At 36.0% G+C, this 12,606-nt stretch overlaps 1 protein-coding gene across 1 annotated transcript; it reads right to left on the bottom strand.

Annotated features, from left to right (window-relative positions):
• Window positions 1–6,629: 6,629 nt before the first annotated feature.
• On the bottom strand, window positions 6,630–10,021 carry LOC113775586 (FT-interacting protein 7). The gene has a single exon (XM_027320528.1). It carries the CDS (start codon window positions 9,879–9,881, stop codon window positions 6,804–6,806), a length of 3,078 nt encoding a protein of 1,025 aa, XP_027176329.1. The 5' UTR covers window positions 9,882–10,021; the 3' UTR covers window positions 6,630–6,803.
• Between the last annotated feature and the right edge of the window lie 2,585 nt (window positions 10,022–12,606).

The following is a 12,606-nucleotide window of genomic DNA, read 5'->3' as shown; positions in this document are numbered from 1 at the left end:
ATGCCTTGCACTAGCTTGTGGTCCCCACTAATTCAAGGACCTAAAGGTTGAAGCCCTTAGAAGTCTGCATTTTTCCATACAAGTCCCTCCTTTTTGGTAATTTTCTGCTTCGCTCCTGAAATTGATTCCAAATACCAAATATGAGTAAATATCAGCAATTAACACAATATTTGTCAGGGATAGAAGGGGAAATCAATAATAAATTTACTAACAAATTATACTCTATCAATAAACTTACATTAAATATTAAATTGTAAAAAATAAAAGAAAACTAAAACATAAATTTGGGGTGTTTTTCTCGGGAGTATCATTAATGTTAATTTGTTAAAAGTCCAGTTTGTTTTCTTAAATTGTAGTAACTATTTGTTCACCGGTCCATTGGATTCTGGTCCATTAGTCCGTTGATGCTTAGTTAGATACTTGGTTTAGCATGTCTTATGGTATGTCTATTCAAATAAAACGTTTTGCATTACGAAATTCAATTTGTATTTGTGTATAAATATTATGCAAAAAGTAAAAGAAAAACTGTAAGAGCAATTGTATCATTCATGATGTAGATTTCGAGTAAGTGTCAACAATGTTCTGGTAGGTTAAAGGTTATGGTCGATTTAGTTTTGGATATGGATTTGACTGAAACATTGCAACTAGAGATTAAAGGTTGATGGTGGATTAATGGCTTGCAAAAGGGAATTTAGTGAAGTTGAACTACAGCAACCTAAAATTGAGGAAAAAAATTTCACTTGAAAGTGGCAACACCTCCTGAAAGTTAATTTACATTTACCCCAAGCGAATGGCAGGTGGATTGACCAAAATAACACGTGCTTAAAGGTGACAATTGAGTCCAGACCCTAATACGCTACTCACGTCCAAGGAGACTTTGAACGGGATGTGCTCAAGGGATTAGATATTGGGTATAACAGGGGTTAATCACATGAAAATCCAGGTGACAATGGGAATGCTTGGGTATTATTTGGGATCCATTAGGACCCATCACATGGTACAATTATCTTAGATAAAAAAATTAGTCCAAATTTTACAACAGCTAAAACTAGGGAGTTTTACGTAAATAACTCAAAAATTTTCAGTCTTAAATATTTAAGTTATTCCTCAAGTAGAAATTTTATATTAATTTTATTTTTTGTAACAAACAATTTGTTACAAAAAAATTGTGTAAATGATTAAGTTGATTATTTAAACTAGATGTATATGCCTTTCTAGAAATATTTTACTAACAAAAGGAAAAACATAACTTTATCTATTTTTTTAAACATAGCATAGCACTTTCTTTTGCATAGCACCTTCTTTTATTCAAGCTAAACTACAAAATCACTTGAAAAATTAGATTGATTATTTCCATGATTGCTTTCATGCTTATCTAGGTAAATAGTCCTTTGAAATTAGTCAAATAACGGTAAAGAAATTAATAATTAAATTGCAATTTTATTTTTTCAAACTCTAACTACAATAAAAGAATTTCTCATCAGAAGGGTATTTTTAAAATTAAAAATAGTTAAATTGTACCAAAACTTTTTCCCTTAGGCTACATATATGAGATTAAATAAGAGGATTAGGAAAAAAAAAAAAAAAAAAGCTACGTTCCAATCACTTTATAGGAAAAAGAATTACATGCAACTACGTCTTGCTAAAACGTACTTAGTATCATACACTCACTCCATACTTCGTATACATCTATATTGCCTTATATAGACACTCTTTTAGGCAAAAAATTGATATGATTTAAAATTGGTTAAAATGTAACATAGTGAATGTATCAAGGATCACAATCATCACTTTGAATACGAATGGTAGCACGCAAGTCAAGACTGCATTTCTGCAATTTGAAAGAAAATAAGAGCGACTAAACAAAAGAACAAATAACAAATAATAAAATAATAAAAAGTTTTACGGGGCTTGTGATAAATGTCTTGAGTCAACACCGATAAAAAAATTTTATAACAAATAATTTGGGTATTTGGGCAGGACTAATCTATACCCATCCCATATTGATTCCATCCAATTAATTTTCAAAATGAATATAGGTAGGGATGGACATGAACTCATATTTTGTAATCCTATACTTAGCCGAAGTAAACCTACCTATTCTACCCATTTTGCCATCTCTACACATACGCTATGAGTGTTGGCATCCAAATCTGACTAAATAAAGTAGTAAAATAAAGAAAATGTGATCAAACGTTTGGATAGCAATATACATGCGTGTGTGTGTCTATATATAAATAAATAAATAAACAATCCCTTAATATCATTGAAGAAAAAATAAATTCAAATTAAAAGAAAAGAATCAAGTGATAACTACTAAAATTAAATAAACGGAAATATTTTAAAAAAAATTGCCTGCGCCTCATCACAATTACCAACATGCTCTTTCAACCCACTTTTCCATCCAATGACTATATATTAGCTGTAATACTGAAACCTGGTTTTGAATTTCAAAATTGTTCTTTTCTCTATAATTTGATGTTAAGTGTTTGTTCTTATTTCCAATAAAATGTCTTCCTTTTTTTTTAAGTGTTTGTTCTTTTTCTCCAAATGGGTGTTTTTGTACCCGAAAGGAAAAATTAAATCTTGGAGGTGGATTAAAGTTAATATTTTATTCTATTTAAAAAATGAAATTTGAATATTTGCATATACACGTGGAAAAGCGCTTTTCATGTCCAATCGTAATATTAGTGGTAAATCAACTAAATTGGTGCTTCAAACATGACCGTTACTCGAGTTTTGGTTATCTTAGTCGTAACCTATAAGTCCAGTTGAAAATTTAACTCAAGTAATTTAGTGATTTAGATTTCTTTCCTAGAATACCCTTAACTTTGAAACTTTAAAGAAGTTTTTAATTTTCAAACATGAATACTTAATTATACATTGAGGCTGCACTCCCACCCTGAAAGGGTGGTGTAGTTTGAAAAAATAATTATACATTGGGGCTTACAATGTTTTAACAAATACTTGAAAATCCGTAAATTCCTGATCCTCTTGCTATAAAAAAAAAAAAGTACTAATCAATTTTCTAGACAAGTTATCACATTCTTTAATTTAGGAATCAGAGATAAGCCAAATGTTTAATGAAAAGGACTTTAGATTAATTGCTAGGTGATAGGGAGCTTTTTCTTATATTTTCCCTCACAAAATTAGTTACTCCTTTTTTTAACGAATTATCCTGGTATGCATCGTGAGAAGAAATCTTTACAACATGCAACGCACGTACTCTTAATCTCATACCGGTTATCTCAGATGTAAATCTAAATAATTGACTAAATTGGTTTGGAAAATTTTGAGCTTCTCGTGTATATGTTAACTTTGTGTTTTACTAGTGTTTTGATCATAGTCTTAGTTTAAGTTGACTTATCGACTCAAATTAAAGTGAAACTTTAATCGTACAGTTCAGATTATAAAATGGAATAATTTTAAAAACCTCCATGAGGTTTTTTACTATTGCATTTAGTTCCCTCAAAGTTTTAAAAATTACAATTACCTCTCTTGATTTGACACTTTAGTTACCAAACCTTAGAATAGGGTCAAAAATTGAATGAATATTCTAAAATTCCCTTATCTTATAAAGTTTAATTTATTTTTCTAGACAATTGTAAAGTAATTTAGCACAATTATAAAAAGAATATTTTGTTTGATGATACAACAATAAATCTTTTGCTATAATTGGCTACTTTTCATATGCGTTAATAGAGATATAAATTAGTTTTAAGATAGAGAAGAAGGTGTTATCTTATTTTTTTCTTTTAAGTTTATAGACTATTTTTTTTCTTGAAGAAAAGTTTATGGAATAGTTTAGTGATGGAACTACCATAGTTTGGCAGAAATTTGGGCCATTTATTTTTATTTATTATTGATTTTGATACAAAAAAAAAGAGCTACAAAAAAAATGGATGATATTAAAAGTTATAAAGAAAAATATTATTAGTTTAACATTTAATGAGGATAGAGGTTAGGGACAATATTTATAGTTCTTCTACATTTCTAATGAAATATAAGAGAAATGAAAAAGAAGGAAAAAGGAAAAAAATTATAAAAATCCATCCTTTTTATAAACATAGCAACAAGGAAGTTTTATTAAAATATTAGGTTAGTATTATCATTTTAAATTGGCAAGGGAGGTAGGTGTAATTTTTGAAACCTTAGAGTGCTAAGTGAAATCATCAAAAATCTAAGGGGGTAAGTTTCTGAAATTATCCCTTATAAAATTTATGTTGATTTTTATGCAGTGTAAAGTTTACAAAATAGTCGTCAAAATTTTCATTTTGAGAATAAAAGATTTTACCGGTTGAAAAGTGCCCCCACTAACAAAAGTTTCTGGATTTGCCACTGCTTAGATCTCGAGCATTTAATTGCAATTGTCACCTACTAGAGGTGGAGGATGGCGGCAAATCCATGGCCTGTTGGAGGATGAATGGCAATAGTAAAATTGAACAAAAATATTATTTTAAAAAGAAAATGAAGTTTTAAACTTGTCTGGAAAAACCAAAAAAGGTGTGTTTGGATTGGAGATTATTTGAAATATTATTTGAAATAATTATTATAACATTTTTTATGATGTGATATATGCGAAATAAAAAGTTAATTGAAAAGATAAAAAAGTGTGTTAGAAAATGTATTTGTGATGCAAACAAATAATTTTTTAATTAATCTTTCCTATACTGACAGTGTATATACACTGTTAGTATTGGATGATGCAAAACTTAAATTTGAAATTCAACTTTTGCTCATATATCATGAATCCAACAATGATAACATATACATTGTCAGTGTATATAAGATTTACTCATAATTTTTTGGTAAAAAATGACAATCCAAACAAGGACAGAAGATTATTTGAGATATTATTTGAAATAATTAATGTAGTATATTTTGTAATGTGATGCATATGAGATAAAAATATTGTTAAAAAAATAAAAAATTGATTGGGAATTGTAACTGTGATGTAAGCAAAATAATATTCGGCAAAATAATGGCTAATGTATGTTCACGGATATCTAAACTACAAAGATGAAGGTTGGTAGATTTCAGTAATTTACCCTTGTTCTTTTCACTGCAGAATCCAAAATAATAGAATTACTGGAGGAACTTTAGCATATGCTGCCACAGGCCTAACAACATTTGTTAGCCTGAGGTACTAAGAGTCGATCAATTCAGAAAAGTTTAAGCACTACTGTCATTTTTATTGAGCAAATTCAGAAACATTTTCTGATTAACGATGCTAATGATCCTTCGAAAGCAGAAACCTGCATAAAATCCAGTTGTAATCAGCATTCCGTATTGCAGATACATGCAGTTGATTGCCTGGCATATACTTTTTAACAAGCAAGATTTACTGTTCAATTCGCAGTTTCCATTTTGAATCAGAAATAAGAAATGTGGATGGCTGTTGTCACTTACACACACACACACACACATTCACTTGATAATGAGCATGAACATTCTCTAGAATTATATACCTGACTTTTCATCAGTTGACCAAGTTGTATATTCTCCCCATTACACCTACTATGAATATCATGTGACTGACCTAACAGGATCATGGATTTCAGGTTCACTATCTATATAGGTAATAGCTATACTTCATCATTTATCATGCTATGAATTGCCAAAACCTTCAGGCCATATACCTGCTTGATGCAAGGAGCTCCTCAGAATTTGCATACTTTAACAGCCACTATTTTCAGATATTTATTACTTTCCTAAGCCTTGATCCAATAACCAATACGTTCTCTAACCAAGGAACAAGAAAAGTAATATGGTGTACACAATTTGCACATTTATATGCAAAAAATGACCCTGACAACAATAGAAAAGTGTATCAACAATCAAGAAATAAGTGATCCTTGGACGGTTTGTGTAGATCGCACCAACATTGGCATTAACCTTAAGAACATCATCATTTTCACTGGATGAAGGTAATCCTCTTGTCTAACCTCTAATCACATGAAGCCTAATAAGGAAGGGAAAAAAAAAAAAAAAAAAAGTGATCCAGCTTAAAAGCAGTCTAGGAGTTATTTGAAAACCCATTAAATTGGTTTAAATTGAAAAGAGGAATTAAAATGTCATACAAGAAGTATTTAGAAAGGAATTAAAAAGACAGAAAGAGTGAACAAACAGAGTCACAAATAAGATGTCAAGTCAAAAAATAATGAAAAAAAAAAAATCTCATCAGAAAAAGTTGATAATTTGAAATCATACCAGCCTAATAATGCATGTAGAATCACATGAATTACAGAAACCTTCACGCTGAAATCACTGAGTTTGTTTGGATAGAGAGAATTTGGTTTGCTTAATTTATTCTCACAAATCCCAATCACCTTTTTATTTTCCCAATCACCTTTTTATCTCACATACATCACATCACAAAAAGTGCTACAGTAAATATCTCAAATAAATCATCCAAATAAACTCTTATCCAAACAAACTCACTGCAACCAAAAGGCGCTCCACAGGCTCTGCATGATCTAACGGTCACTTTTTCAAACGCTCTTTTTCCCATACATTAATTACTTAACTAGAGATTCTTTAAAACCATACGGCACCTAGGAAACCAACGGTCATTTTTTGACCAAACAATGCTCAAACAACTGCAACTTTCTGGCTGCTGGCATTTACTTACTAGTCATGTGTTAGAAGCAAATCATCAAATGTATTAAAACTTTGCCACGTTTACAAAATGTAAGCACCTAAAATATAACTGTTACACCGGGAAAGTGCATTAATGTTTTCTAACTAAAACCTCTTCAAATATTTTTCCCAGGCCCCAAAATGGGGATTAAATTTCAAATGATTTAAAGAATTTGATCCGAGAGTGGTGGAAGTCGTCGGAAAAAGTTGACCGGCACGGAGGGCATGTCGTCGCGAAACCTTGGGTGGCGGAAATAATAGAACCCGGAACCCAAAACAAAGGCCCTAAATGGTACAACATAGAACACCAATGAGGCAATTAGGCACACTACAACAAAAATTCCAGTAGCCCTTGGATCTCTCCAGTTGAACAATGCTTCCAATCTCTCACCCTGTGCTGCCACGTCACCTAGAAGAGTTTGGGCCCTACCGGCCAGGGCCCGCAACCTATCATATCTGACTCGGACTTGGTCAGTTAATCGGGTGGTCGGGAATCCATCAAACTCTTCATCGAGCTCGTCCGGTCCCACACCATCGACATGGGATAATCTACCATCCATTGTGATTGCTGCCCTTTGCCTATACCGGAATCTCAATGCTATGATCAAGAATGCGTACATGCAAATTGTGGGCAGAACTAGGTGCGGCCACAACACAACTGCCACTAGCAAAACATGGACCAAAATTGTAGTGGCTGGGTGCACCCAAGTTCGAATTCCGTCGAGCCACCGTGCAAATGTGGCTGCTCTAGACAAGCACCCGATCACCCGGAACCAGTTAGCCTTGCTGCGCCTCATGCTCCACATGTGGTGGTCTGAATCCAACATGAATTGAACCACTTCTTGACCCAAAGCCGGCTCGGACCGAGCCAATTTAGCTGTCACAATCTTCATAGCTGTGTGTCTCAAAATGTCTTGTTGGGCAGGACCAAAAGGGCGCACATAATGCATCCTAGGCAGCGTTGGATTTGCATAAGCTTGAATTAGACTAATCCATGATGAACATGAAAATCTCAATGCAATTTCAATCTCACCCATTTTCTTACCTCCATTTGGAAGCAACACCATAAGAGAGTATGTCCCCATGGACACACGATTAGTATCAAGTGTCGAAAGTCGTACTCGTAACTTTCCTAAACGTACATCCTTCTTATCCGCTTGATCGTGCTTATACCTTCCATTATCAAACACTCCAATAGTTAACACTGTGCATGGATCATACACATCCCACATGTATTGCTCGTTCCATCTTGGATTAAACCGATCGAGAATCGTACGGGTGCGAACCCACTTGGGCCCATACTTAGCCACCACATAGGCATCCGTCGTGCCACGAGTACCATCTCTAGTTTTCACCGGGAGTAGATTAGTGGCTCCTCTGAGACCAACTTCAAGCAACCCTATAGGTGGCTTGGACAGTTGCTTGGCTGTGGCTCTAACATCACTGGTCACGTGAGCAGCTTCATCAAGCACGTGATAGCCACCTTCCAAACACAGCCTCACATGTATCCTACCAGCATAGGGTTTAGTTTTTTCGTCACCAATCAAGTTAAACCACCTTGATCTCGGCTCTGATTTATCGTCCATACGCTTATCTATAGTCGATAGCTGCACCTTAACAAACCCCACTGACTGCCCATTGGTCACATCTTCGACTGTAATTACCAAAAATGGCTCAAACGGCTCGGCTGCAACAAAAATGAGATCCTCGTTCCACGTAGGAGTAGAAGAGGCCGAGCTGGATAAGCCAACACTGGTTCGGCTCGTTTTGAACAGCTGTGCTCCAAGCTGACCTTTAACGAAAAGTTCAGGGTTCCGAACCTTAGGCTCGGACCCTCCCGAACCTAACTGCAAATCCTGGGTTTGGATAACCGTTAGTCTCAAATACCAAAGCTTCGGAGACAAGTACACCTTGGCTCGCGTCTCCGGGATCAACCCACCGGAATCCGACTGCCAGGCTTCTTGAAACGCCTCGTCCGCCTGAGTCCCCAACCACACCGACAGCATGACGTCATTTCCTGGCGATGCAGATGCTTCACCCCCTTCTAGACTGTACCACTGGGGAGCTAATGGACTATCTGGAGGCACTCTTTTAGGTACTTCTTGCAAATCAAACGACACCGTTCCGAGGCAGCTTTCTTCAATGTTGCTCTTCTCGTTCTCCGCTGCTGCAACATTTTTCTCAGTCCAAACCGAGATTTCTAAAGAGGCCGAATTCAAGCCTTCTTTATCGAATGCAAAAACCTGATCCCACCCCTTGTCGTTACAGGCCTGGGATTTTGTTTTGATCGCGTGGGTTCCAATCACGAGTTTTGCAAATGCTGAAGAATTTTTTGGCGGATTAGTAAGCTTCACCTTGGTGACACGAACGTAAAGAAAAGGCATTTGATCCACGAGATCAAAACCAGAGCGGCGGTCCATGCTGCCGGAGAGAGCTTTGTCTAGCTTCAGTCTCATCATTTCCACGTCTTTCTTTGCCATGGCAGCCTTTTCCTTCTGGGTTTTTTGTGGGGTCTGAGACAGCGCAGGTTGCTGCACCTCTGGCGGTGGTGGTGGTGCCGGCGCTGTAGCCTCCGTAGCCGCAGGTGCTGCTGCTGTAGTTGAAGCATCCTTGCTCTCCGCTGGCTTCTCTTCCTCCTTAGCTTCCTCGGCTGGCTTTTTCTCCTCTTCTTCTTTCTTGTTCTCCGCTTGCTCGTCCTTCTTCTTTTCTTCTGGAGCAGCAGCTTCAGGCTTTTTCTCCTCTTCCTTCTCCGGTGGCTTTTCCTCCACCGCAGCTGGCTTTTCCTCAGCCTTCTCCTCCTTGGACGGCGGCGGAGGAGGTGCTGAGGGATTCTCATCATCAACATACCAAATTTTCAGCCCGATCTCGCCTTTAATCTGCGAAAAAACACTCCTCTTCTCTAAGGGATAGTAAATCAACGCCTCAGAACCAGCTTTCACAAAAGTACTCCCAGAAATCTTCACCTTCCCCAAAAACGTGCTTCTTTTACCCGTCTTCTTATCATTATAAACATTCAGCTCTAAAATCTCCGACCCCATGGACTCTGTATCTTGTACCAAGAACTCCAGCCTCTCATCCCATTGCGGGTTGAGATCTCTGAACTTGGTCTTGGTACGACGTCGTTGGCCGTCGAAATCCACGATCACATATGCACTCGCCGTCCCTTGCCCGTCTTTAGGCATCAGATTCTTTGCGTTGCAGACTTCAACTATCAGTCTTCTGCTGCAATTTTGATCGCCCATTTCTCTAACAACTGAAGAAATTTCAAATAAATAGATTATGTGGGATAATAGGTAGGAAATCAGCTATGGAATTTGATGATTCAGGATTTGAAGTTTTGGTTTGATTGATGAATAAAAGAATTGGAACAGAGCTTTGGAAAAAGTGGTCTGTGATAAAATGGGAAAGTGAAAGTAGTACTGATGGAGAGAAGTGGGACAATGAAGACTATTTAAAAAGCGTTGAAAGTGAGCGTGGTGTCTATACACGTGTCTACTGGAATAGGTAAGTATATTAGTACTACTAGTTAGTTTGGTCTAATTTGTAGTATTATAATTACAGATTAATTACGCAATTAAGTTCTTGATTTGGTGATAAATAGACTGAGAAGTTAGATATTTTGGATTTAAGTCTTACTGTGAATTATTTTTTTAAGAGACAAATCCCATACATGGAAGAGGAATGTCAATCCTAGATTTTATTAAAATAAAACCAGAAGAATGTTAAGTGTAAATCTATTTCAACTTATTTGTTGGTGAATGATGGAATGTTATTTATTTGTATTTTTTCCTTTTTTGAGAAAAATAGTTGATAAAATGTAATTTTTTAATTATTGTAATATAAGTTGGAGGATTCGAAACCGAAATTTCTTACGTATACTTTATCTCTCTAAACTACTTAACGCATCCCTCCCCATTGTATATAATGTAAAAAGAGGAGGAATGTTACGTATAAATCTAATTCAACTTATATGTTGGTGAATATTGGAATATTATTTATTTGTACCGTGTTTTTTCAACTTCATTTTTTTTTAAGAAAAAGAGTTTGTATATAATGTAATATGTTTGTACGAATTTGTAATATTTCGATATGCGTTGATTTCAGTTGTAATTTTGTAAGTAAAAGAAAAAATGGGTATATGTTAATTACTGTTTGAGTTAAATGAAAAGTATAGATAGCTAGATTTTACCCTTTTTAAATTCCACCCAAGTACAAAAAACATCATCTTGATTTATCTATATGATTGCCAAGTTTTATACTTATGAAGTTGAATTGAAATATTTCAAAAATATTTAATTATGAATGTCAAGTTTTAAACAAGTTTTTTCAAAAGTAATTAAAGGTTTTCCCAAAAAAAAATGACCAACATGTAGGCCTGTCAACGGGTCGGGTCCGGGCCGGAATTAATAAATCCGGACCCGGATCCGTCAGACTATATGTGTTCCGAATCCGGCCCGGATACCCGGCGGGTCTTCCATTCTTTCTCCCGGAACCGGATTCGACGGGTCCAACGGGTCCTGGATTGTCTTTATCCTTCCAACTAGAAATCTGTCCATGTCTCTCACATTGTTTTTCCATCGATTATCAAATACCTTTCATTTTTCTTGTAATTTCAGCCAGATTGGTAAACCAATATTATCTTCTCATCCACCAACAGCTAATTTAACTCCCTCTTCCACACAATTCTCCACCATCAATGACGAAAACATCATCAGGAGCAGCAGCGGCATTGAACCCAAGAATGAGGAATTATCCTTATCAAGGGATTGAAAGGAATAAGCATAATTTGGAAAAAAAAAACTTGTAGCTTTTAGAAAATATCAAGTGTAGATGAAACAGCCACCACCTTTGACAAAGTCAAAATACTAGAAAAATTTACCTGTTAGAGAGTGAGAGCTGGAACCAATGAGTGTCGCCGGAAGGCCCGCTGCTGGAGCTGCAACCGTGAGAGAGTGTGGACTGAAGAGATGGCGGAGGCGGACCAAAGAGTCGGACAGTCTGGTGGAAGCTCAGAAGTAAAAAATGGTGGAGACAGACCGAAGAGAAAGAGGGACGGTGGGCTGGAAGCTTAGATTTTTCCTTCCTCAGTTGCTCCTCTTTGAAGCTTGGAAAAGGGATGGCTGAAATTGTCAAACTGGGGACAGCAAAAAGAGGAGAGAGTGAGAGAGATATCAGATGCGGCAAAGGGATACCAAAAGATATTAGGGCTTGGTGTGTTTGAAGTAAATTTGGAATATAATATAAACATATATATATATTTTAAATTATTAATTAATTTATATTCGGGTACGGGTCGGATACGGGTCGGAACACCACATTCCGTATCCGATCCGTTTTTTGTTTTACAAAACGGGTCCGGATCCGGGTCCGGGTCCCGGAATTATATCCTTGCCCGTACCCGGAATAATTTGACGGGTCAGGTCCGGGTCCGGGCCCAGACCCGAACCGTTGACAGGCCTACCAACATGAAATATTAATCAATTTTAATGTCTTACAAGGATTCAAAATTTTAGTATCTCTTTTGAATTGTAGCAAAATTTGAGTATCTCTTAATTTGACTCCATTTTCATTTTTCTTTCTACAAAATTTGGTTAGCAATCGTTATGCCTTGTCACTATATTGCTTATTTTAATACACGTGAAATATACACACAGCGTCTGACGCAAATAAGATAAAATAATGGTCCCACGTAGGCAAAACACGTAGGACAAACTAAGCTTCGTGGCGATTGCATCGGGTTGCGGGATTTGATGTGGACAAAAGGCATCTCTGTTTCAGAATAAATGTGGCAGTGGGCTAACGGATTTCTTAACGGAGCTAAAATAATCACGCTCCTGGATGCAGCGCTGGATACAGATTATCTTGTACTTCTCCGTTTAATTTTTTTTTTTAATTTATATTCCCAGTTATGAAATGGTTAAACATCGTTTGGGAGTGGATGATTTGGAGAGAAAAGAAAGGGAAAGA

Source organism: Coffea eugenioides, chromosome 6, assembly GCF_003713205.1.
Source record: "Coffea eugenioides isolate CCC68of chromosome 6, Ceug_1.0, whole genome shotgun sequence".
Classification (NCBI taxonomy): Eukaryota; Viridiplantae; Streptophyta; class Magnoliopsida; order Gentianales; family Rubiaceae; genus Coffea; species Coffea eugenioides.
This window is presented reverse-complemented; position numbering and strand designations above follow the sequence as displayed.

Bases quoted from the DNA above. Each gene is read 5' to 3' on its own strand.
- LOC113775586 (XM_027320528.1), bottom strand. From the start codon at position 9,881: ATGGGCGATCAAAATTGCAGCAGAAGACTGATAGTTGAAGTCTGCAAC.